This window comes from Topomyia yanbarensis, chromosome 2 (assembly GCF_030247195.1).
Source record: "Topomyia yanbarensis strain Yona2022 chromosome 2, ASM3024719v1, whole genome shotgun sequence".
NCBI lineage: Eukaryota > Metazoa > Arthropoda > Insecta > Diptera > Culicidae > Topomyia > Topomyia yanbarensis.
Window position 1 is genome coordinate 166,454,668 of NC_080671.1, and position 26,540 is coordinate 166,481,207.

The 26,540-nt window shown below is 37.8% G+C and overlaps 1 protein-coding gene across 17 annotated transcripts in view; it reads left to right on the plus strand.

Annotated features, from left to right (window-relative positions):
• Positions 1 to 24,364, plus strand: part of LOC131682014 (mucin-19) — a 642,211-nt gene extending 617,847 nt beyond the window's left edge. For all 17 annotated transcript variants that reach the window (XM_058963148.1, XM_058963145.1, XM_058963144.1 and 14 more), the window contains one exon: positions 10,227 to 24,364. In XM_058963148.1, the coding sequence (XP_058819131.1) occupies positions 10,227 to 13,203 (2,977 nt within the window). In that variant the 3' untranslated portion in view covers positions 13,204 to 24,364. The remainder of the gene's footprint in view (positions 1 to 10,226) is intronic.
• Positions 24,365 to 26,540: the final 2,176 nt, after the last annotated feature.

Sequence of the window (26,540 nt, forward strand, 5' to 3'; positions counted from 1 at the left end):
GTAAAAAATATATACTGTTAAATTCTTTATTTTTACATATTGTAAAAGATTAAAAGATGTCCGGCTCAGTTATGCTAACGCGTTGAGCCGTGTCAAATAAACAGAGAAAAAAAAGCAGGCAGGACACTAAGGCTCAAAAATCAAATTCGAATTTTTGATGTCAAATGTCCTTAAACTGCATGAAACGTCGAGATTTGATGTTATCTCCAACGAAAAAATTAACAGAAATTGATTTTTTTGAGACTTGGCTGATTTTGTAGCTTCTTGCCTACAGCATATAGAAAGCTTATGCAGTTGCTTCAAAACCAACTCGCTAACCGAAAACCGAGAACCGGAAGGCCGAGTAACTCTTTGACTCAGTATGTGTGTGCATGTGCGGATATGCTGATAAAATGTGCGCGTAGGTTTCATGAAGATGGCCAAACCAACTAAACCTATTTTTACGAACTGAGCCTCAAATGAAAGATACGTTAATCAGACTTTCAGTTCCGGAGTTACGGATGTTTATATAAAAAATATCACAGATACTTAAAGAGTGAAAATGTTGTTAGATCGTGTACCAAATTGCTTGAATTTGTAAATTGAGGTCACTTGTTGCCTATCAAAGTTTATTACTACACATTGGCCATCTGCTCTGGAAGTGCCGGATAAAGTAACCAAGGTTCTGAATTAATTTTACATCCGTTTCTCAGAGACGGCTACATAATTTTGTTCATACTTATACCCATAAAAAGGTCCATTAACCGCAAAGGATTCTATAAAAATTCATTAAAATATTGTGTACGTTAACATATGGTTATCCGGATCAATCGGTACCACTATAATGCATAAATTATATACCGGAGGAGGCAGTAAGAATTCAGCGTAAAGTTCACTTTGATTTCTCGGCGATGTCAAAACTGAGCTACACAACCTTAGACTCTGATGTGAAATCTCCATAATCTGTCATTAAATTGTACTCGAATCGGAACCGGTTCCGAAGAGATGGGTTTTTAAACATGAACCGCCACTATCAAACCTTAGGGTCATTTTCATTTTTTTTGGGTTCTCTTGAGAATTTTTTTTAATCCTTTGTGCGGTGTTGGGAATCGAACCCAGGTGAGCTGCATACGAAGCAATCGATTAATCAACTGCACTATGTCCGCCCCCATAATATTAAAACAGGCATAGCTCATTGATATAATTAAAAATATCCTTGACCATGCTGTCAATTTCCCCCGCCTTCGGGAACCCGGGAGAAACGGTCATAACTCTTAAAAAAGCTACTTCGGTTTTTCGATCATCAGTGCAACAGTATTCGATACCTATTGAAGCCTGAGTACCACTAAACCGTGTAGGTCACACTAAGTCAAAATGCAGACACCGGTGACTGTTCCCGAATTTCATGATGTTTACAATATTAATCCACATTGTATGCACTGAATTGATTATTAAGCTTGTGTTAGAGAGTGGTATTGAGCTGCACTGGCGGTAAACCCTTGAAAACAATAATTCGACACACAATTTTTCGTGAAGTAAGCAACGGCTTGTTACAAAAAATCTTTTATCGGAATTTTAAATATCTGATTTGATCTATCCGCTTAGTTAAAAACAACTTGTCCTTACAATCAACCTGTGTTATACTGTATAGTTATTATTAGATATATTCTTTTTGTAAAGTTCTTACAATAAGAACTTTGATTTATTTTAATGAGTATAACCATAGTTATATAATATTCTTAATGGCCATCAGTGTCTGTCGTGCCTATAAACAACCCAAATATGACAAATGGTGGAAAAATAGACTAATTATCCATCTAGGTTTCTCATTAATGCGGGTATTGCTACGTTCGAATTATGTCACAAATGTAATAACAACAAAATATTTATACTGTATTTAGCAAATCATCGAAAACTAATGTTGGTAAATGAGAAAGGCAAAATTACACCACTAGGTGGATTGAAACGGATTTTCTTAAAGAAGCCCGAAAAATTTTTATCATGAACTTTAGGAATTCGAACTGATGTCTCAATCCGATATATGCAAAATGACTGCTGTTTACTGCCTGACGTTTCGACCTTTGATGTTAACCTTGTTCAAGGAAAACCGTAGATATATTGGGTAAAGAGGTACCGTAAACCGGGGTGACTTTGATCATCGGGATGACTTTGATCACTCGAAACTTTTTTTGTAGATTGATTATTTAGTCAGAATAGTCTACCGAATCATGTAAATTGGAAATAAGTTTTACCCTAAACTAATAAAACAATGATTTGTTATAATTTTTAAGTATACTGTTCGGTTTTTGGGCACAAAAACTACAAAAAACTGAAATTTTACTTTACCTTATTTTTACGAAGCTTCGAAAAGTGCCTATTTTTGACAAAACAAATAAACGTTAGATTTTAACAAGATTAATAAATTCCAAGCGTGTGTTTTTTTTCTGTTTTCGGATGTGCCAAATTTACTTTTAAGAGTTTACTTTGTTTTAAAAACAAATTTTTGGGAAACTAATTGGTAATTATTTTAAAATATTTCACGCTAAAATTCGCATTATTTTTTTAAATATTCAATACTCCAACGTTTTAAAATGGATGAAACCCCTTGTATATTGATAGACCACTGACATAAAACAAATTAAGCAGTTAAAAATGTTTCCAGATCCCGTTATTATAGTTGGACACGATTTATACGAATTTTGGTCACTCAAATTTTTCTGTATGTTGGAATACGTTGAACAATATCAATTAAGAGCTATTTAACAATGAGTATCTTTTCAGAATTAGTTTAAACAAACATTAGAGCGAAAAACATTGACATCAAGATCTTAATGTGGGTGAACATGTAGATTATCAAAGTCACCCCGGAATACGAAAACGGACTTCAAATTGAAATCATTTTTGAAAAAATTGTTGTAAGTGTACATTTTCAAGTAAAACCACCCAACTTATTCTCCACACATTAGTACATGATTTAAAAATATTAAACTTGAAAACAATGTGTTGCGGCTAAAATATGTAATAATTACTTCAAAAAGTGCTCAATGTCATCCCGGTTTACGGTACCGCTAACCGGGTCGACATTGATCTCTTTTCGAAGTTATCATTACATATTTTAAGATGCAACCTTTTTTTTCAAGTTTAATATTTTTAAACCATTTACTGATGTATGGAGAATAAGATTGGATGGTTTTACCTAAAAAAGTCCACTAATAAATATAAATTCTTGATGTTAATGTTTTGATATTGTACAACGTATTTCAATATACTGTAAAATTTCAGTGACTCCAACTAGAAGGAATCGGTGAACTTATCCAACTAGAACAAAGAATTCTGAAAACATTTTTAACTGCTTAGTTTGTTTTATTTCAGTGATTTATCAATGTAAAAAGAGTTTCGTCCATTTTAACAAGTGGAAGTATTGAATACAAAAAATATTGCGAATTTTTGGTCGAAATAATTTGAAATAATTGCGAACTAGTTTCACAAAAAATATTTTTAAAATCAGCAAACTATTAAAAATCAATTTGGCACATCCGAATCGAAAGAAAAATAAAAACATGGTTGGAATTTATTACTCTTGCTAAAGTCTTAGATTAGCATTGTATGCTTCTAACAAATGATAGACACTTTACAATGCTTCGTCAAAATAAAATAAAGTAAAATTTCAGTTTTTTGTAGTTTTTGTATCAAAAATACTCAAAAAGTATAACAAATCAGCAATTTTATTAGTTTAGACTAGAACTTTTTTCAAATTTAAATGATGCGGTAGACTATTCTGGGTAAATACGCAATCTATGAAAACAAATTTCGAGTCACCCTCGGTATACGGTAGTTAGCTTTAAGAACCTTTGGGGTCATCCATATACCACGTGGACAGTTTGGGGGAGGGTAGGGGGTGCGAAAAAGTCCACGTTATCCATGCAGACGGGGGGGGTATAGAAATAGTCCACGTGGACTCATACTTATATTTTTTTCTCAATGAGGTCGTAAAACAAATTTGCATAATTGGCATAAGCGTTTGATGTTTTCCTTCAAATCATCCCAAAACTGTAAAACACGTAAAGAGCTCCTTATAGTATAGCAAGTTCATACCACTAAATCAGTGAAAATCAACACCGAGTAAAATGTTGCTCCCAGAGACATTTGATTAAATCTTCTATGTCGTTGTCAACAACTATTTTAGAATTCCAAATCAATCTGTTGATTTTACATGACCAATTAAAGTTCATAATTTACTCAAATTTTTCCCCAAATTTTGTGTTATTATGATGAGTGCAAAATGGTGTGTTTTAATGTTTGTAATTTTCACAAATGTCAAAGTTTAAAATTTGTTTTTATTAGATTCTTCTTCTTCACGATACCTCCAGTATAAAAACAGTCCACCACAATACGAATACCTGATATTGGAAACCCTCTTTTTTATATTACTTGATAAAAACATCAGGAAAGTCAACGTGGACACTGCGCGGAGGGGGTAGGGGCACATGAATTGTCCACGCTTGTCCACGTAGGAGAAGGAGGGGATCAAAAACGAAGGTTTTTTGGTCCACGTGGTATATGAATGGCCCCTTTTTTCAAATATACCGACAGGTTCCCTTGAAAAAGAGCCACAGCAAAGGGCAATAAACAACAGCCGTTTTGCTTATATTTGACTAATACCGCCGTTCAAATTCCCAGTCGTAATAAACACAACTTATCATACAGATAGGTGCTAGAAGCAGCTCAAAATTTACCTCCTAGAATATTTGAGTCAAAATGTCTAAAACGGGTCACCAAAATTAGGTAAAATTATAATTTCGAAGAAATGTTCCACATCAAATTGCACCACGGAAAAAACGCTGTAGAAAATAACCCATTGGATATTTTCTCTTGAAAACATGGGTAAAAGTAGTTTAAAGTGATATTTCAAAGGCTTTCTATCATTTAATTCCACTATGTTTTTATAGTTGAATGCACTTGCACTTCACTATTTAACAGATACCGGCATTTCGATTACTACTTGAGGATTGTTAAGTCGTTGATGTTTGAAAATTTGAAAATGTTTTCAGCTTTCAGCTACGTCTAATTTCCAAGGATTAGAGACTTGACGCTGAATTTTAATATCTTCTATAGTTAAGTTACGTTTTTCTGAAAAAGCGTGTTCCGCTACCTTGGATTTGAAGTGGAATGGTAAGTCTTTTTCAGATTCTCTAGAAGCTTTTGCTATTTCCGCAATATGCTGTTTGAATCGAATTTCCAATGTTCTCCTGGTTTGTCCAATATAAACTTTATCGCAATCTGAACATGATATTTTGTATATCCCCGATTTGCTCATTGTTTCTCATTGATCTTTTGTGGATCCTAGTATTGATTTTAGTTGGTAATTTCTACTACTGAAAACTAGATCTACACTAAACTTTTTTAATTTTTTCCTAAGTGGATAAGCCCTATTCAGGTATCAATAATTGCAACCTTAAATTTTTTTAAATTAATGACGCTAGATCCACGACAGTGGAAATAATTAAAAAAAATGCTCCACAAAAATGTCAAACAAAAGAAACAACAATTATAAAACACCCTCCCGGACATGATTAAACGTGTTGAAAAAACTCTTAAAGACTGTAAACCCCTCTTGGGCAAGAATCTCACTCGTTTCAAAGTTTCAAACCCCATCTCACCCCGAATAAAGGGACTCCCAAAAATTCACAAACCCGGAAATGAAATCAGGGAAATTATTTCATCAATAGGTGCCCCAACCCAAAAAAATGCAAAATGGCTAGTACAAGATTTTCAAAATATGCCAAAAAAGTTTTCCAGCCGGTCCATCACCAATACACAAGAGTTCATGTTATATATCATGTTCACATTGCGATAAAGTTTATATTGGACAAACCAGGAGAACATTAGAAATTCGATTCAAAGAGCGTATTGCGGAAACAGCAAAAGCTTCTAGAGAAAATCTTTGAAATATTACGTTCGCGTATATATTGAGTTTAAAGTGATTTGTTTACACTGTATTTTTATCGCTGTCAGTTTTGCGAAAATTTGATAAAATGGCGTCACCCGAAAAATCACGTTGCAAATTAACTTTGCGCAAGCCCCTGGAAAATCTTCAACTCTTTCAACTTCTCTGGATGTTCTATTAGTGATCGGGATCACAAGCGTGTAGTGAAAGCGTTTAAGCGGAATCCCAATGCTTCGGTCAGGGATGTTCAATCTGTCCAAGTATTTCGTTCAGAGAGCTAAGGACTGCATACGTACAAAGTGCAGAAGATTCCAAATTGTGTCCAATTGGCAACTGGAGTGCGCCGTTCGTGATTACCAGGACTGCAAACGGGAAGATCTACCTCAAGGAGTGTGTCTACAGAAGCATCTGCTTCCTCCGTTGAAGCAACACGAGGGCCCTACGATCTTCTGGCCATATCTAGCTTCTTGCCACTATTCAAATGTTGTCCTGGAGCGGTACGAAGCCAACGGGGTCAATTTGGTACCCAACAACATGAACCCCCCAATGCACCGGAACAAAGGCCCATCGAAAAATACTGGGCAACTATGAAGCAGGCACTACGGAAGCAAGGTCCAATCTGAGGAAGATATGAAGGAAAAGTGGGTTTCCGTACATAAGAAGCTGCAGCCAGATGGTGTACAGAACCTAATGAGTGGAGTTAAGTATAAGGTGTGAGCGTGCGGTTATTGTTGAAGCGCTAGCCCGGATTCAAAGGGAAAGGCGATGGGGACCGTTTGACTCTCTTGTGGATTTCTTATTTAATTCTTCTGATCCTGGAAAGGACGGGTAAGGAAGGTCCACTCAAGTCGTTGTTCAGTAGGAAGGCTTTGGTAGCGAACTGTATTTACACCACTTTGTATATTTGATTCACTTTATTTGACGGTAAATTTATAACTGACTCTTTCTAGCGAACATAGCACGTATTAATATGAAATCAAATAGCGGTCAAATCTTCTCGATACATGCATTCCCCTTCTGGTGAACGGAGCCAACGTCAGCCGCTAGCGGCGACTTCTTATTGTTTTAATCATTGATGCTCGTTCGTGTGTGTACTGGGCGCTACTGGAACTTTCTGTGGCAAACGAATCGCGGCCAACCAAATATTCCTAAACTGCTGTATTTTCAGTTTGGGCAGGAATCGTACTGGAGCGGGTAGCGAACAGTTATGGTATTGAAGTTGAATGCAATGAATATGCAAAAGCTTAGTAATGGATTATATTTTATTGTCTGAAAGTTTGAAAAGTCTCGGTCCACTAGGTAATTCTCTACAGCATTTTTCCATGATGCAATTTGATTTGTAAGATCAAATCTAGACGAATTCAGCAAAAAAAAAATTTTGGGCGAAATATTACCATACCCGTTTGTTTTCAAAAATTGTTTGTAGGCGACCCAATTGACCGATTTCAATGATTAAATCGGAAGTAAAATCATTGAGAGATACAGATCGTGATTTTTTCCGATCCGAAAAGTTTCATGTTCGTTAATTTTTTATCAATTGCTTACGATAACAAAAAACTTGTTTTAATCCACTTAGTGATGCAATTGAGCCTGTCTCATGCAAACTATAATTCCATCGATTGTTAGTTTCAATGTAGATAAGACAATGTCTTGAGTACTTATTACCATTACCATCTAGCGTATGCGTGAAATAGTTGGCTGTATACACGAAATTTGTAATTCAACATCACTATTACAAAGCCATGATATACCTCCAAGGAATTTTAAAAAGGTTTCTTACGTAAATTTTAGTCTACATTACATTACGCTTAACATTGTTTGGGTGAGACATAATTTGTGATGAACCACTTGCTTTTGTCGTTTGAACTGTTTGGATTCAATGCTGGTGTCGGTTACATGTATACATAAACATACACATTAAACACTTATTCTACAGGTTTCCATGCTTTAAAGTTCTCATTAAACATGTATAATCCACACAGAACTCTCTATGAATGAATTAAAAACAAAACAAGAAGTTGGTAACGTTGTGGCCGTAGTGTTTGTCAATGTAGCAGTATAAATTTGGATGTGCGATATTTGACATCCCTGAGGAAGACAAAAATACATTGTTGAAACGTAGGAGAGAAAGAGATAATCTGTCCAGATTAATTTAAAAACTGCAGCCAAAAAACCTTACCCACGAAGCAAGAAGGATTCCTGAAAATACTTGATTTTCCCTCACAATTGCTCGATTTGAATCCGTTCAAACTTATTTAAGAAGAACTCGATAGATTAGTCAGAAATCACAGCGTCTTCTTCCAGCAAATTTATTCGAAAAAACCGGCATCTCCAAAGCTTAAGGATATGAAAGAATTGACTTCCTCCTTTCATTTGTCATCAAAAGTATAATAAATTCCACGTGAAATTTTGCATGAAACTCCGCGTGAAATTTCACTTTAAATTCTGCGCAAAATTCTACGTGAATTTTCATGTGAAATTCAGCGTAAAATTCCGTGTAAATTTTACCAAAATTCCGCGAGAATTTTCGTGTAAAATTCCGAGTGAAATTCCACCTGAAATTCTAGGTGAAATTCAACGTTAAATTTCTCGTGAATTTCCACGTCAAATTTCACGAGAAATACTACGCGAAATTTCACATGTAATTCCACGTGAAAATCCGCTAGAAATTTTTCGCGAAACCGCTTAAAATTTCGCTTTGAATTCAACGTAAAATACCGCGTAAAATTCTGTGTGCAATACCGCATGAAATTCAACGTAGATTTCGTGTTAAATACTGTGTGAAATTCCACGTGAAATTTTGTTTGAAGTTTTGCGAAATTCCTCATTCCGGGTGAAATTCCAAGGGAAAATACCGTGGAAAATTCCACGCAAATTCCACCTCAAATTAAACGTTCTACGCGAGTTTCCATTGAACTCTTTGTGAATCTCCACGTAAAATTTCGCGTGCAATTCCGTGTGAAGTTCCACGTGAAACTCTGTGAAATTTCGTTAAAAATTCCATTTGAAATTTCACGTAAAATTTTAAATGAAATCATATGTGAAAATCCATAAAAAACTACGCGAAATACCGCGTGAAATTCAGCGAAACTCAAGGTGAAAGTCCGCTTGAAAATTCGTGTGAAATTCCGCGAAGCTCAACCTAAAATTCCTCGTGTAATTCCGCGTGAAATGGCCCGTGAAATTCCGCATGAAATTCCTCGTAAAGTTCCACGTGAAATTCCACGTGAAACTCCCCATGAAAATTCCACAAAATTCTGCGTGATAATTTCCCCGATGATTGAAATTCTCCTGTTTCTCCACTGTATTGGAAAATCCGCATAACTGAAAACCTTACGAAAGCCGGTAAATTTGCATACATAACCCGAGCAAACGAAAAGCCCATAATGCCGTCATGCTGATAGTGTTTGACATGTGTGTTTTCAAAATGAACCAATAAAACCACCATAACCGTGGTCCGTTAGATCCCATATACAAACTATCTGTTGGTGTATTTTTGGGGTTATTCAGACCACTATTTTGTGGTGTTTTGATAACGTGAAATTTGGCACGGACCAAATTTATAATCTTTTCATGGGGCTGCGTGGTAGAGGGGTCACACAGTAGCATAATCAAAAACGTTGGATTAATTATCACTCTTCGACAAAATTGCAGGCAATAAAATTATCGTCAGAAATATGATTAGGACGTATGAGCAAATTGTCAAAGTTCACTTTGAGTGAAAATTACAGACGAACTGTTACTCGCCAATTACAGATGTTGTCAGTAAATAAAAGAGAAAAGTTTTCATTTTCGTTAATTGCTGTTAATTTTTCCAATAAAGGTTTGTCCGGAATTTCCGTTCAAAAAGAATTTTGACAGTTGATTTTTGCGCCCTAATCATATATTTGTAAAGAATTATCCGTCTTGTTATCACACCTATGATATACTAATGCATTCAGTGCCACCTAGCGGTGAAAATGCGAGCTTGTGGGGTTTCACCGCCAGCTTCCGATAGTTAGATTTCTCCGATTTGGTTCAAATTTGAAGCAGACACTCCTGGTGGGACTATGATTCGACTCAGGAGTTGATCAATTGAGTCTTGGTAGGCCCAGTGTTTCACTTTTAAGAGGAGTATTGTATCCAAAACTCCATTTGTATGCAATAAATGTCTATCGTATCTGAAAGTATTATTCCAAAGCTTATATTTCATGGGATTTATATAGCAGAACCGGTTTAAATCTCAATCGAATATAGCACACATTTCCGCAATTAAAAATTTCGCACCAATAACCCTTTCTCCAATTTCTTCTCATTCCAGCTTGTACATGGGTAGCTCGAGTGCACATTCGCGCGCTTCCAGCCTGGCGGAAGACACCGTCGACGGTTACGTTCCTATGGCGGCTCCATCCCACGCGGAGGAGTACGTAGACATGGAGCCATCCCACAACAGCAGCAGTCGTACGGTTGCAGTTCCAACGGTCACAACAGCCGGTGGTGCAGGTAATATTAGTTCGGCGGCTTCCAGCTGCAGTATCACATCTGGGACTCCCTCGACCGATATGCGCTTTTCTGAGTATCATCTAGAGAAAGTGGTGGCCAGGTTCACCCCGAGTGAAGATGACGAAACGGACCGGCCCTTGCGTACCTACTCGGTGGGCAGTCGATTGGAGCATAACAAGAGAAAGTTACGCGTCGATATGCTGAGCTCGGAAGCAACGTCCAATTCTAGGGTTCGCGCATTCTCGGTTGGATCCCGGGCAAAGGTCCCCCGGTCGGAGCTCTATAAGGGTGCTCCGATCACTGCACCGTTGTTGTCGACGGGTAGTTCTGGTAGCATGCAGGAGAGTAGTAGCAATACGGGAAGCATTACCAACTCTGCCATCGGTATCGATGTAATGTCGTCGGGCATGAGTCCCTGTGTCAGCGGCGTTAAGACGGGTAAAAAATCTTCCAGTGCACCAGTGCTGGCCATCAAGCCACACGGTTCGTTCGATCCTATGGATGACCTGATGGAAATTGATTTCGGAACACAATTCCACGGAGAGCCGGAGGTGAATTCTAGTACACCCCAGAAATCGCTGGGAGTTGATGACTATATGGAGATGACCGCTGGAAACGGTGTTCAGAACACAGGTTACGTTGAAATGAAACCTGGACGTATTATAACGTCGGGAAACACAAGTGCTGTTGAAGACAGTGATTATCTCGATATGAGACCTGGGGCGGTACCCGAAACGAATCTTTCGACGAAAAGCACAAGTTCCCCCATACAGATTAATTCGCCGAAAAAGTTTAACGGAGGCGGAAATAGTAACAACAATAACAACAACAACAATTACCTTGAGATGTCCTCTCGATCAATGGGGACATCCTCGTCGTCTTCCTCTTCGGCAACACACCGTAAAACAAAAGTACCTTCGGAAGATTACCTGAACATGAGTCCATTGATGATGAGTGGTGGCGGAGGCGGTGGTGGAGACAGTGGCAATGAAGACAAAATGACGCATGAAGAAGATGATATGGTGGCTCCAAGCAGTGCCCCTGAAGGTTACATGGAAATGTCCTGGAACCAAGGAAAGTCTAATCTGAAGACTGAGTGCAAAAAACGAGCATCCGATGAATACATAAATATGGATTTTACTCGTCGAGAGGTTGGAGGAACCTTGCTCGGAGCAGAGTCTCGATTGAGTTCACAGCCTATTGCAATTCAACCGGGTAATGGAAGTCGAACTTCCTCGGGTGACCTGTTGGAACCAAAGATGGGTGGAGTTCCGTCAAATATTCCAAACTACCTACCATTAAATCCAGCTCTAGCTCAGCGTCATCAAATAGCAGCGCAAATTGGATTCAGTCCGAAGCAGAACAATTCCCGATCAAGGTGCGATTCTAGAGACAGTGGAATCGTGACACCCTCCGGTAGTCAGGCGACAATATTTCCGTTTAGTCCTGGTAGTCCGATCAAATCATTTGCGATCAATTCGGAACACAATGCCGACGAGCGGAAGTGCTACATGGACGGAACAACCGGTACGTTGCGTATTAGTGAGATGGACGAAGAGGGTAGTGAGTTCCTGGTCGCAGATAACCAGCAACCGCAACAGTCAAAAGACCCCGAAAGCAGTAAGCTGGAGGATCTAAGCCATAACTATGCTGAGTTGAGTATTGGCCAACAACAGCAGCAGCAACAGCAACAACAGCAGCAAAAGGCTGACAAAAGTCGTATAAGTTCCTTCAGCAGTAGCAAACGAGCAAATCTTAGTTTGATTCTAACAACGTCCACCGGTACCAAAACGACGACCACGATAACAACGATGAACACGACAGCGGAATACCCAGATTACGTCAACTGCAGCCCCATCACTACACCGGTGGCGCCGAAACCAGCAACTCCGATGGCCTTAGATGACCAAGCTGGTGACTACGCCATAATGAACCCCGCTTGTTTGAGAAAGCTCTCAAGCACTTCTCAGACAGAACTTTCCACGACTGATGTCGGTCTTCCACCCTTGACTAGAAAATCCAATCTTATTGGTTTTAGACCCATTACCTCAAGTCAGGATGAAGCATTGCTAAAGAAATGCACAGGAACTTCTCCCAAACCTGCCTTCAGTCGGCAGTATTCGGAACGCCGTACCGGACCATCTGGAGCCGAAGGGTCAAGTTATGAGATGCTTCACCGTTCCTGCCATTCGCGTCCGAATAGTGTTAACAGCGAAAAAATAAGCAGCAAGTGTCAACCGGCATCGGCTGGATCAACGCGTCCGAGTTCAGCCAACAGTGACCGACTTCCTACCATATCTGCTACCTCATCATCCGCTTCCTCCACATCGACGCTGTGTGAAAGTAAGAACCAGAGTCCAACCGCATCGTGTACCATGATTGCAGGCGTTGGCGCTGCGACAGCTTCCGCTGTTCGTTCGGACTCCGTTGCGTCGCACACTGATCCGCACATCATCTCACGTCCTCCATCTGTCAGCTCGGAACGTGAACTGCACTACGCAAGTCTTGATCTTCCACCATGTGGCACAAATCCTTCCACTGCATCGGCTGCTGCCACAAACAGAATGGAAGTGGATTCCGATGTTGGTGTACCTTCATCGGCAATCGGTCGTCAAGGAGGATCCGACTCATTAAACTCTAGCCCTAGTCCCAATTCCGGATGTACCTCGCAACAACAGACTGGTTCTGCCTTTACATATGCTCAAATCGATTTTGTCCGCTCGATTGCACAAGCACAGCAACATCAGCAGCAGCAGCAGCAGTCGTCAACCAAGAGTGGCCAACAACAACCGTAAGAGCACACAGCCACACACACACAGGTACAATGAAACTGCCAATCCGAAACAACAGAGAGCCCCTCCTTTGAAAGTAAGTATAGCAGTTAAGTTCTGTGCCCCTCGAACGACGAGAAACAAAGAGATGTAAATATAAACACACACCCAAACACACACACACATAAAGTAGGCACCGAGTGCTCGGTGTCCAGACACCCAACCTTCGGATTAGGAAAGTTCATTGTTACCTTATTTTTGTTATGTGAAAGTACGTGCAGTTCACTCTGCAGCAACCGTCTGTGGCGTTTGAAACGGACAAAGCGTCCCCTGTCGTGATTGCGGTAGGAAAGGCGTTTACTCTCTAGCGTCACTTTGCTAGAGAAAGAAACAGGAGATAAATTTTCTTTTTAAGCTAGTGGGTAAACATGTAAACGGTTAAAAGCAAGAAAAATATTCCAAAAATAGTGTAATAAAACAAACCCCAACACAAAACGAAAAAGAAAAAAAACAGAAACAGACAAACAAACCTGGAGATATAAGATGAAAATTCTAATGCCAAAATAAGCTTTACTTGATTTCTTGTTTTTTCGTTCACATTCATCAGCAGATAAAGTTTAGTTACACACAACTATTTATTAAGAAACACACACACACATGAAAATAAAAAGTTTAGCATGTAAGTAAATTAATTGCAGAAGGTAAGCAGTAAATTTAGTCTAAATATAGAAAGGGAAAAAAACAACTATAGAAAACTTTATTTTTATTAAAGAAAATCAACTTTTTAGCCCGTAAGAAGATAGATTTAGGTGGAAAAGTATAACTTATACATATTTAAGTTTAAGGTAAAAATAAAAAATGAAAAGAAAAAAATCTACTATATATACTAGTGTAAGCAAAAAACGTAGCGAGATAGGGTCAAAACCTCTAAACTATTCATATTCATATATACACAGAAAATGCAGAAATACGGCATCAACATATGCTAATACATCCATAAAACTGCGAATCGTGGAAGAAAACCGAAAAAAGCTAAAGGAATCAACTCTAGGGTTACGTTTAAGTATAGAACCGGAATGATCCTGCGCAAAGCTCGCAACAAATAACCCCTCGCGTGAAAAAAATATTAGAAATAAACACTGTATTTTTATGTACGTTTATATACTACTCTCACAAGAGTAGAAGAAATGTATATATTTTAGCTATGGGGTTTTGCGGAACGGTTCAGGGCAAAACAGCAGACAGTTTGTTATGGTTCGCGCGTGAAAAAAGGTGGCAATATTTTTACTTTCATAAACTATCAGCTGAGGAACGTCTTGTGGTCATCATCAAGTTAGTGTTGTTTAACACGGACACTCGGACTCCAAACGAGCAAACAAAATCAATGGGTTTATATAAATATGACAAAATCTTTACAACATTTCTATATTAGTCGACGTAGTACGGGACAAATGCGTCCCATTTCTTTCAACAGCGACAGAAAAGCTGAAGATTTCATATCTAATCTTGGGACATCTATTGGCAATGAATTTTACTAAGCACACTCTGAATTCCACTATTGAAAAAAAAATCCTAAGCATAATCGTAGAGCTTCACTGATTTCCCGATAGACGCTGGATTTTTATTTTCTTTAACTTTTTACTTGACTATAGTCGAGTCAACACTCGAACACTTTCCGCTTCAGTACGATAGCGCCATCTATGTACATGCAAATGTCGAGGGATGTGTGAGCATATAGGGTGATTCGAATTTTGTTAATAACATTCTACGGCGATCTCTCGTGCGTTCATTTACCTGGCAGAACCTGTCTTGAGTGGTTTCATCATTTCAGAAAAGAAGAAGCATGGTGATGGAAGAGAAAAACTATTCACACGACGACTTGGAATCACATGGCTATGGGCATGATCCAGAAAAAGGAAATTGGATTCCGTACGATTTGAAACTGAGAGATATCGAACGGCGTTTTTTAAATGTGAACTACTTCGCCTATAATCGCAAGTAAGTCCCATGTAGATAGGGAATCCCATAGAACATGGGACTGACTTGCGATTATGGGCAGTACTGCTTTAAAGGCAAAATTGGAAGGGATTCCTGCATGGCATTGTAATCGGCGACGAAATATGGGTTCATTTCGATAATCACAGAAAGTCATGGAGAATGCCGATGTCTCCACGTCGACGGTAAAACCGAAAAATCACGGAGCCAAGGTTATGCTCTGCATTTGGTGGGACCAGCTCGGTGTGATATACCTCGAGCTACTGAAACCGAGTGAAACCATCGCAGGAGATCGGTACCGAATGCAATTGATGGGATTAAGTCGCGCTACTTAGCACTGATTAGATCGCCTCAAAGTAGTTCAAGGTTCAGTCAGGGTGGTGCTGTTTTCAACTTTTCCAATTAAACCAGATTCGACAACTCGGTTCTCATGGACAACATCGTTGTTGGTTTCGTTCCTACCACGATCAAACGCGGTCCCAAATCAGCATTAAGGACTGTCTATCTGCACCATATCTTGCTACACCAATAATATTTCTCCTCTATTTTAAAGACGTTAATGTCAAATAACAATGACTCCGCCTTTCCTTCGCCGACGATATACAGATACGGCAATAAACAGATGCCGAGTTTCTGTCGAGTAAACTGGACAGCTTCAGTACGTGGCTTAATCTAAATTGAACGGTTTTAAAAACGGGCAAATGCTTAATTATAAAGTTCGAGCGGAAACGACATCCGTCCCAGTGCAACCACAATTTGTTGGACTGAAACATTCTATGACACTCACGTCAAGGATCTCGGAGTCATCGTGGATTCGACACCAACGTTCAAGCCACTTACTTTTTACATTGTGAATGGGGGCTTAAGACAGCTGGGGTTCATCTTGTGGATATCAGAAAACTTTAAGGACGCATACTGTCCTAAATCGCTTTATTGCGCATTGGACGGCTCATCTGTACTACCAGAACAGGGTTAGCAGAATCGAGGCTGTCCAACGGCGATACATCTCCCATGGCGAAACAGATTTCACCTGCTGAGCTACGCAAAGCGTGTTCCTTCGTACAGTTCGACACGCTAAGCATTCGGAAAGACCGCTCTCGGGGTCTATTCGTCTCGAACTAACTGTCTGCGAGAGTGGATTGCCCTACAATCCTCGAACGCCTGGTTCTTCAAGCCCGCATTCGAGTTCTACGCAATAACTTTCTACTGCGACTACCTTTCGGGCGACCCAACTATGGTCAGAGTGACCAACCCGGTGCATTTTTTCCGTAGATCTATGGGTTTCTGTCCTTTCAGTGGATCTACGATTAACGCGTGGGATCTACGCAAATTCATAACCTCTTCAGAAGTCTGCGAAAGTTTAGTAAAAATTATACGTATTCAGTCGAATTTCGATTTTATACGCCAAATTATTGTTGCACTTCCTCGCACTCAAGATGGGATCGGTACAGGTATAGGCCAGAGCTCCTAATAATATCCCAGCAATATTTTTTCTAGCACATTTAAATTAAACAGTTCGAAATGATACTTATTCATTTGGAGTACGGCTAATTCCTAGAATGTACGATGTAAAGCTTGTTTCACGAAGGCGAATAGGGAATGATGTTGCGACTCGTTTTGAGCTAATATCATCTCTTCGTTACAAACGTGGATAGTTTCTAAAAAAATCATCGAATAACTGAAATTCATCAAATTTCTGAACTTCATACTACCTATCATCGAAGGACTGATTACGCTAATCGATTTAATCCAAAATAATAGAGCTTTATACAGATTATTTCACACACGCTACTTGGTGATTTGTTTTCCTCCAGTTGTCATTTGTGAAACTGTCAATATCCTATGGGTCAATCGAAACGTATGAATTAGATCGCAAAACGTATTTATAATGTTGTTGAAGTTATTCTAGTTCAATTACAAAAATAATTCGACCGATAAGTTGTTTACCTCCAAAATATGACAGGATGAGGAAAACAAATTATTAACAACACTACTACAGTAACAGATTGGAAATTACTCTATAACACATAACAGTACACTGACGAAGAAGGTAAAACAAATATTTGGTGAGACCAGAAAACCTTCAAATTTAGATGATGTAAATTTTTTTACAGCGTGCGATTCAGTGTAACGAAATGAATTGTGTTGGCAGATAATGCTAGAGCATAGCTTTCCGACTAACTGAATAGGCTGGATGGGTCACAAATACTCGTCAGAATTGCCAAAAGGGCCGTTCATATACCATGAAGACAAAAACAACCTTCGTTTTTAATTCCCTGCTCCCCCTTCGTGGACAAGCGTGGATAATTGCTGTACCCCTATTCCCCCTCCCTACGATGCCCACGTGGACATTCCAATTTTTTCGGGTAGTGTCATAAAAACTGGGTTTTCAGAAAATTTTCCTGTGTTAGACTACTATGGCGAAGATGGACTTCAACCACAGAATATCATACACTTCTTTGGTCTTTTGTGAAATTTCCATGAAAATACATCATTTCTGAACGACATTATGATATTTTACATTTACGTTTTAAAGATTTATCCAATCCGAAATCAGTGGTATTTGACCAAGTCACAGAAGATTAAATCACAGTCATTTTTTGTCAGATTTTATTTCGCACGATTTCCTCTGATTTTTTGATGATAGTTACCATCACACACTAGGCTGTTACAAGCACCTTGACTATTTCAAAATCTTAAAAAAAATTGAAGTTAAGCCAATGACACCAGTGACGATACAAATTTATTTCATTTTCTTATAAAACACAAAAATATTATGAAAAGTTCACGTGGACATTTCCGATAATCTCACCCCCTTCTGCATGAACAAGCGTGGACTTCCTCGTGAACCCCTAAATTGTCCACGTGGTATATGGATGGGCCCTAACGTACATGGTAGCTATTCGGGAACCAAACAGCCAGATGGTTGTTGATTTCGAGGTAGAAATGAAGGCGGTTGTCGACGAGTTTAGATATATTTTGGAACACTAGTGACCCGTCTTCCCATGAACATCGACAAGTTTGCACCCGTGCACAAAATTTCGTGTACGCGTTCAACCTTAAACATGCCTTGCCTTTGTATACAGGTTCGCATCGAACACCGAACCCAAGCGAACGATGTGCAAACTTAGGTTTAAACACCGTGCACGTACACCGTGTGCGTACACAAGAAAGGCAACCACAAAACAGAATGAGTCAATGCTAGTAATGATGAGTGAGAGAACTAGTATCAAAAACCTGTGTGTACGAACACCGCGTACGTACATGGGGTTCGTTTGTGCAGACAAACATGTGCTCGTTAGAGTGGCTCGCGGTTGTATGGGAAAACTTCAAAATGATTTAAACTAGCGGGCACAGCGCTTTTTGAGTTCCTTTTGTGGTCCCAAATGCCTGTGCAAAATTTGGTAGCGGTTGGTTGCTTCCCGGGTTTGCGCATTGCGTTCAAAGTTTGCATGGGATTTTATATGGGGAAATAAATTATTTTGCATTTTAATTAATAAAGATCCCTATTTCACTGATAATGAAAAACCAGCTGCATAACTATAGTTCAAACCTTGGTTAACAACTTTGTCGAAGACCGTAACTAGCTACGAGTTTTCAAAAAATAGTTATAACGATTTTAAAACTTATGGTAAAATCCAAATGCAGAAATTGATTAGTTTTTCCAGCACTGCCGGTGCACCACCGACATCGACATTAAAAACTTAGATAAATGAGAATATATTCATCGCAGAGACTTGGTATCTTTGAATGAAATGTTCAGAATGAATTGCTGAATAAAATAGACGTAGTTAGAAAATGAAAAGACGCAGGGGTGGGGGGGGTGTCTTGTGTACACCCCAGTCCCTTTTTAGATTGTTTTGTATAAGACAAAGAATCATTACGTCCTTGTAAAAGTCAACGACTGAACTTTCTTAATATTTTGAGAGACCCAAATATGAATCATACTACTATCTTTGATGTGGGAAAAAACATTTACAATATTTAGGATTTACACCTACAAATTTATGTTATTTTTGCTTGATGCAAAAACTAACTCAGGTCTGGAAATCGCGTTGGGTTCTAACCTGAAGTATATTGCTGGTCCACCAAGATCACCTCTGTTTTGCGTTAACCTAACTCAATTTCATCAAAAAACGCTTGTTTGAAGTAACTATCCTGGTTTCGTTCCTAGATTCTCAAACGAAAACTTCAAAAAAACAATTCCGGGACTTCAAGGAATCTAATTATATGCATTTTTTTAAATTCTGACTCTGAACGGCTAAGAAATAGGGTTTTAAAATATGTAAAACTTATAAACCGTTGCACCATTTTAAATGAGATAACAGTAGAGCCCTTAAATAGTAGCACTCAAACACGTAAGATTAATTTTTAATTCGACGGTACAAACCTGCGTTGAAGATGTGCTCCTTATGTTATATTAAACTATCTAAAAAGGAAACTGGGAAGTACACAAGGCTCCCCTCTCCCTCTTCTTTTCATTTTCTGACTACGTCTGTGTTATTCAGCAATTCATTCTGAACATTTCATTCAAAGGTACCAAGACTCTGCGATGAATATATTCTCATTTTTTCAAGTTTAAAGTATCGGTGTCGTGGTGTACTGACAGTGTTGGAAGAAATAATTAATTTCTGCATTTGGATTGAACCATAAGTTTTAAAATCGTTATAACTATTTTTTGAAAACTCGTAGCTAGTTACCGGTTTCGACAAAGTCGTTAACCAAGGTTTGAATTATCGTTTTATAAACCTGGTTTTTCATATTGAGTGAAATAGCGATCTTTATTAACGTAAATGCAAAATAATTGATTTCCCCATATAAAATCCCATACAAACTTTAAACGCAATGCGCAAACCCGGGAAGCAACCGACCGTTCCCAAACTTTTCACAGGCATTTGGGACCACCAAAGGAACTCAAAAAGTGCTGTGCTGAAAAATGTCATTTTCGAGCCACTCTAGTGCTCGTGTTTTGGTACGCATTGGCGCGTTCGAGTTTGCACACGAAATGTGGGTATAAGATGAGCACAGAACTTGAGCGAACATGGTGTTCGATGTTCATTTGGGAAGACTGCTAGTGACATTAAAGATATGTGATAACATAGATAGCCGTGAGTATAAAAGACAGTTTGCGGTTGCAAATGGTAAATCTTCTGAATTTATGAACATTGTAGGTCCTATACATTTCGAGATAGGATGTATTTTTTTAAACAAACATCATGCTCAATTTTTACCCAAAACTTGCTTATTTTAATATAATCGTATATCGTTGTTTAGCACATTTTTAACTAAGTAATTTTAATGTACACAACAAGAAACACGTTCACTGAGAAAAATGTATTTTGTATTCTATTAAAATTTACCTTATAAAACACGCTTCGCATTTGAGTACCGTGAACGAGTTTCGGCAAGCTTCTGCAACCAAATATGTATTGGAAAATAGTTAAGAAATCTGGGCTGGAAAAGTAATGCGAAAATAATTTGAATTTGTTTAGTTATTTTATGAGTTAAAAAATGTTTCTACCACTATTATATATGAAAGCTGTTGTTATATTACTGTAACTCATTCATCAGGATCAGATGAAGTTGCTTTATAATGATACACAATAAGATAAAAGTTTTGGGTAAACCATAAATATAGTATTCTAAAATGCGCCTTATCTCAAAATATACAGGACCTACAAAGTTTGCATTTTGAGAAGATATATTTATAATTGCACGAGCTAAAACTTCCTCGAAGATATCATCTTCCTAACAAGGTATAGTAAACATTCGATAACAGCGCTACCCTATTAATTCCGACCACTATGCGCCGGACAAATCAAACGCACTATGTTCATTCGTCTTTTTCTTGGCTTGACTATTGTCTACAAGGCTCTCGGTTCTACACCGCCAGACTTTCAATCGATTTGCAATTGGGACCTCTACCTGAAAGTGGCAATCAAAGAGTTGGTCATTATGTCAGATAGACAGATCAGCTCTCAAGTGTAACTTCGAGTCCAAATTCGTCTATGGCAGTCGGATAATTCTAATCGATGCAAATGCAAGTTCATTTTGCTGTGGTATGGGTGTCATGGTGCAGAATGGAAGGAAACGTGTGGTTGATGAGATGGAATCACTGGTCTATTAACAGCCATCTCAGAATACATCGGGTCTAGTTAGGCTCAAGATAATGCCCGCAGGAAAAATAAGTGAAGGAAACATCCTAACTACATACTACCCATCTCTCGCTACGACCAGAATAAGCTTAAAAATCTTTGATGAAGGATTTTGAGCAGGGTGCCAATAAAACAAAAAATGTTGTAAATAGAGTAAATAACCTATCTTTGAAATAATGTGCAATGTGCAAGTTGGCTGATTCAGATAAAGTTGCAGATCAGGTCAGGTTATTGATACCGTATGATTTTTAGAAACAAGCTCAGTTGCTTTGGTGTCACAAAGTAAGTCCTTGAGCAAAAATTGAATACCTGTTCAATGAATGGAATCCTTTTTAACATTGTTCTATTTTTTCTTCATCAAAACTTCTCGAACTTGTATGAACATTCCAGGTATTTTTAACATTTCTCTCAACTTCACCACTCGCCAATTTTTTGTTAGCGTCTGATAAGGCGAACTGCTAGCGAGTCCAAAACAATAAGTTTCGATTTTTTTTATTTGAAGAAAACCCAAGAAAAAACTCTGTGTGTGCTAACCATCCCAAATTCCCAACTCCCACTGGCTGGCAACGGTTCACAGATAGAAGATGTTAGTTCAAGGATTTAGGTAGGCGTTACCTCGATTCAATTCCTTGCTTGCATCAAATAAATTTAAACATTATAAAAAACTTTCAATTCCCTATTTGATTTTCATATATAAATATATTATAGTTGGTGGTTCTTACCAGATTGTTTGTCGTTTCTCTTTATCCTTCTGTCTTGTCTTCTTTCTTACGAGTGCTCTATATTAAATGATGATTTAGCTTCCTCGAACATTTGATTTAGAGCTACATCTGTATTAAGAAGAAAACAACTTGCCTGCGTATGTTTGCAGTATCCTACTATCTGAAAAGATAATAAAATTAATTTCTTCATTGAACACAAATATTCTATTTTAATAACCCATTTAGACTAGCCGATTTTTAGCCGAAATGCTTATGATGTGACCATCAAGAATTCGTCAATACCCCTTCGACACCAGTTTGGCATTACCAGACCGTAGCGCGGGAGGCGTCGTCTCTTCTTCAATCAATCTTCGACTCCAAACCAGTCGAATGTCTCGCCGCCCATTCTGCCACTTACTTTCTGATCCATCCTACACAATAGGAATCAGCTTAATCAGTTTGGTCAGAAATCTTTGTTATAGCGTTATCTGTCGCAGCTCGACAAACAGATGATGAATTCCATAATTGATAGAAAAAGCATTGATCGTTAAGAGTTCGAATAATGTAAATTTCATTGTAACTTTCTTTTCGGTGTCATAGCCACACTTTTGCAGCAACGGTCAGATTCCGTATACTTTCCTTGTATGTCAGTTACACATTGAAAGTAAAGAATTTTAAGGTTGCGTTGGATCCTAAGTCTGATAGTTTATAACGTTAAAAATCGTGCCACTGCTATGCCTCACAAAAATAATCTTTAGCTATTCCATAAAAAAAAAACAAACATTAATCACTTGAATTGGAAATTAACATCTATTTACTATCCGTTTACGTTGTATTCTTTTAAGGCGTGAATAAGAAAGATATTCATGTTACTGATGATGTTATTTCTTCTCTTTCCTATTATTTTTAGTTCTTCATTTAAATAATGTTAGTTAACTTACCCAGTTTTAAGTTGATTTCCTTCAAATCAAAATTGATCAAATGTAGTAGGAAGAAAAGAAACACATTTTTCTCTAGATTTTTTTTTCTATTTTCCGTTTCCCGCCTGCCTCTGTTCGTCAGGCTTAGCGAATTAAGCGTGTGGTTTGTTACTTTTTTGTTTTCCAGTCCATGTTTAAGTTTAATTTTAGTTTCGCTCAATTTAATTTATCGTTAAAAATGTGTTGTGCTAAACGCGTTCTTCCTTGATGGTCTGCATCATTTAGAATAAATTTCAATAACCCAGTTGTTTTGACACGGACTTGAGTTCATCGTTCTTTGTGCTCTTTCTCGGGTTTAGTAAAAATAATTTGGTCTAACAATGATCACGACACGATTAAAATAAAACCCATTGTTATGGTTAAATCTACTAAAATAGATACCTTTGTTTCCAATCGACTATTGCAATAGAGAATCAAATCAATTCTTCGTTAGCTGTTTATTCATTTTACCTAGCCCAAAATATTCCACTTTGATAGAGAACTTTGTAAAACCACGTTATCGTTCATCAGACAAATGCGGTACGCTGCATGTTTCGATTAGGCAAACGCTAAAAAGTATAAAATTTGGAAAAACAAATACTTTCACAATTCTTTGAGTGCAGTGTAGACCCTGTTGATTTATTATTTTACGAGATTGAAAGCTATAGACCTAACCCACGCTATAGTACACGATGATGAAACATCGCAAAAAAGGTAACATCATTTCATTCGAAACTCAGCAAGCGAACGAGAAAAAAGTGTGCAAAACTAACTAAAAGAAGAAAAACAAACAAGAGACAGTAGGCTAATTTTAGGCAAATTTTTGGTACCCTATTTGGACATAATAAAAGTAAAGATTTCCCAATAGTGAAAAGAAAAATCCATCAAAATCTTAGATCATATGTTTGTGTCAATCTAAATTGACCGTAAAATATAGAGATAAAGAAGTTAGTCTTAAGAGCCTATCTTGATTGAAGGAAGATAAAAAAAAAGATGAAAATGTGTGTTGGTAAGATTATTTCAGTTTTTTTTGTTTTTGGCATAATGGAATGAGTTTACACGAGTGAACTGGCTAAACATCGGCAAGAACAGAAGCAGCAAAATGTTGTGTAAAATCCTAACTAGGACTAAGCGCAACAATGGCATTTTTTATTACGTGTGCTGGATAAAGGTGGAAACTTTATTCCAACAGCTACATAAAACATGAGAAAAGAACACTTAAACCACTAAATTTAAATAAAATAAAAACACAAGAAGAGAATTAAACCGGAAACACTGTGTTCAATTTACGACTCTGAATTCATACATTGATATTGATCAGCTTTACTTTTTATTGTAAAAGAAGATGAAATAAAAGAAAATGCAAAATATACAACGTGTTTTACTTAGTAACTTTTGAACATATCACAGATCTGAAGAGAAGAGATTTTCATATTGTTGAAGGGCATGTTGGGGTTTTTGATGACAGGGATTTCTCACATTATTCATTTTTTAGCCGGATTTCTCAGGCAACATGTTGCATATTTCATCACAAACCGCCAATTAGTTCTGAAACACTCAGTGGTGTAGAAAGTTGACTGAATGTAATTACTAACAACTTCTCATGTAACTGCGGTGCAACAAATTTGTCCGGGTCCGGATGGCGTTCCTTCGATGTTTGAAAAATACATCAGCGGGGTTCTCGAACCACTTCGAAGAGTAGGGGAATTATGGGTAAAACCGACACCCCACAAGTTTCCCTAGAAATCAAATTTTTATTCATTTCATAATGACACTTTATTATTAGTACGACTGTGTAGAGCCAGGGATGCCAAAGGTACTGGTAAACTACATTTTTTTCGGTATATTCACATTTGCACAAGCCGTACAGCCCGCTACAGCGACGCATCACTACAGCTCTTGCCAGAACGGTAGCCAAACCGAGTACATTTTCCCGTAGAGCAGTAGAATACATTTTTGTTTTGCTACTGTACTCCGACTGCTCGGTGAGAGTGTGGCGTAGTAAAGTTTGTTCTCTCGCTTTGTACACTTTTCTCTGCGTAGTCAAAGGGAGAGGCCCGCACACGAAAGCGATGATGCCGGTCGTGGCGTAAACGATCCGCATTTATTGCCGTCGTTTGTGATTGAAAATATTGAATAGATTAAAAATATTAAATAGTGTAAAATAAGGAAAGTGAAGCTGTACCGCTCGCGTCTGGTGGCTGTACTGGGGGCAGTATTTCTTTGTCATGTTACTGCTTTGCTTACAGACTGCTGTACAGCGCTAGGCGTCCTGCAATAGCGAACGGTAGCAGCGTCAAAAGAGAAATGAGAATGTAGGCAGAAAAATTACAGCCGCAGAAAACGTAGGCATTTTGCATCCTTGTGTAGAGCATTTGAAGATAAATTGGATTTACGTTAGTGCCGTTATCGGGGTGACATTGATCACTCGAAACTTTTTTCGTAGATCGCTAATTAAACCAGAATAGTCTACCGAATCATTTTAATTTGAAATTATTTTTACTCTAAACTTAAAAAATACTGATTTGTTATACTTTTTGAGTACATTGTTCGGTTTTTGGGTACAAAAACAACAAAAAACCGAAATTTGACTTTACCTTATTTTTACGAAGCTTCGTAAATTGTCTGTGTTTTATAAAACAAATAAATCTTAGATTTGAGCAAGAGTAATAAATTACAAGCGAGTTTCCATGTTCTTTTAGAATGGGATGTGCCAAATTTACTTTTTGAAGTTTGTTTATTTTAAATACAATTTTTTGTGAAACTAGTTGGCAATTATTTCAAATTATTTTAAGCTAAAATTCGCAACATTTTTTTATTGTTCAATATTCCAACGTGCTAAAATGGATGAAACATTTTGTACATTGATGAAGCACTGAAATAAAACAATTTTAGCAGTTTTAAAGGTTTTCAGTATCTTTTATTCTAGTTTGACACAAATTATACGAATTTTGGTTACTCGAATTTCACAGTACATTGAAATACTTTGTATAATACCAATTAACATCTATTTAACCATGAGTATCTTTCCATAATTAGTTTAAACAAACGTTTGAATGAAAAACATTGACATCAATAACTTAATGTGAGTGAACATGCAGGTTATCAAAGTCACCCCGAAACACGAAAACGGACTTCAACTTGAAATCATTTTTGAGAAAATAGCTGTAAGCGGACAATTTTAGGTAAAACCATCAAATATTGTTCTCCATACATCAGTACATGGTTTAAAAATATTAAACTTGAAAAAAATGTGTTGCATCTAAAAATATGTAATGATTACTTCGAAAAGTGATCAATGTCATTCCGGTTTACGGTACATCGAATGTCATAAAAATAAACAAAACATGCGACACCAACGTTCATACTCGTCTGGATGTTAGATTTTGTTGGTAGATTTTAAGGTTTTAACCGTTTCAATTAGATGGGGGTGTGATAAATCGTTGGGAGTGACTTGACTAAGAGGGTTACTGTCACTCTTCTGATCGTCCTGAGATGGGACAGTGGTATTAGACTTGTCCTGGCTAATAAGCCTAGGTTATAGCGCCTTT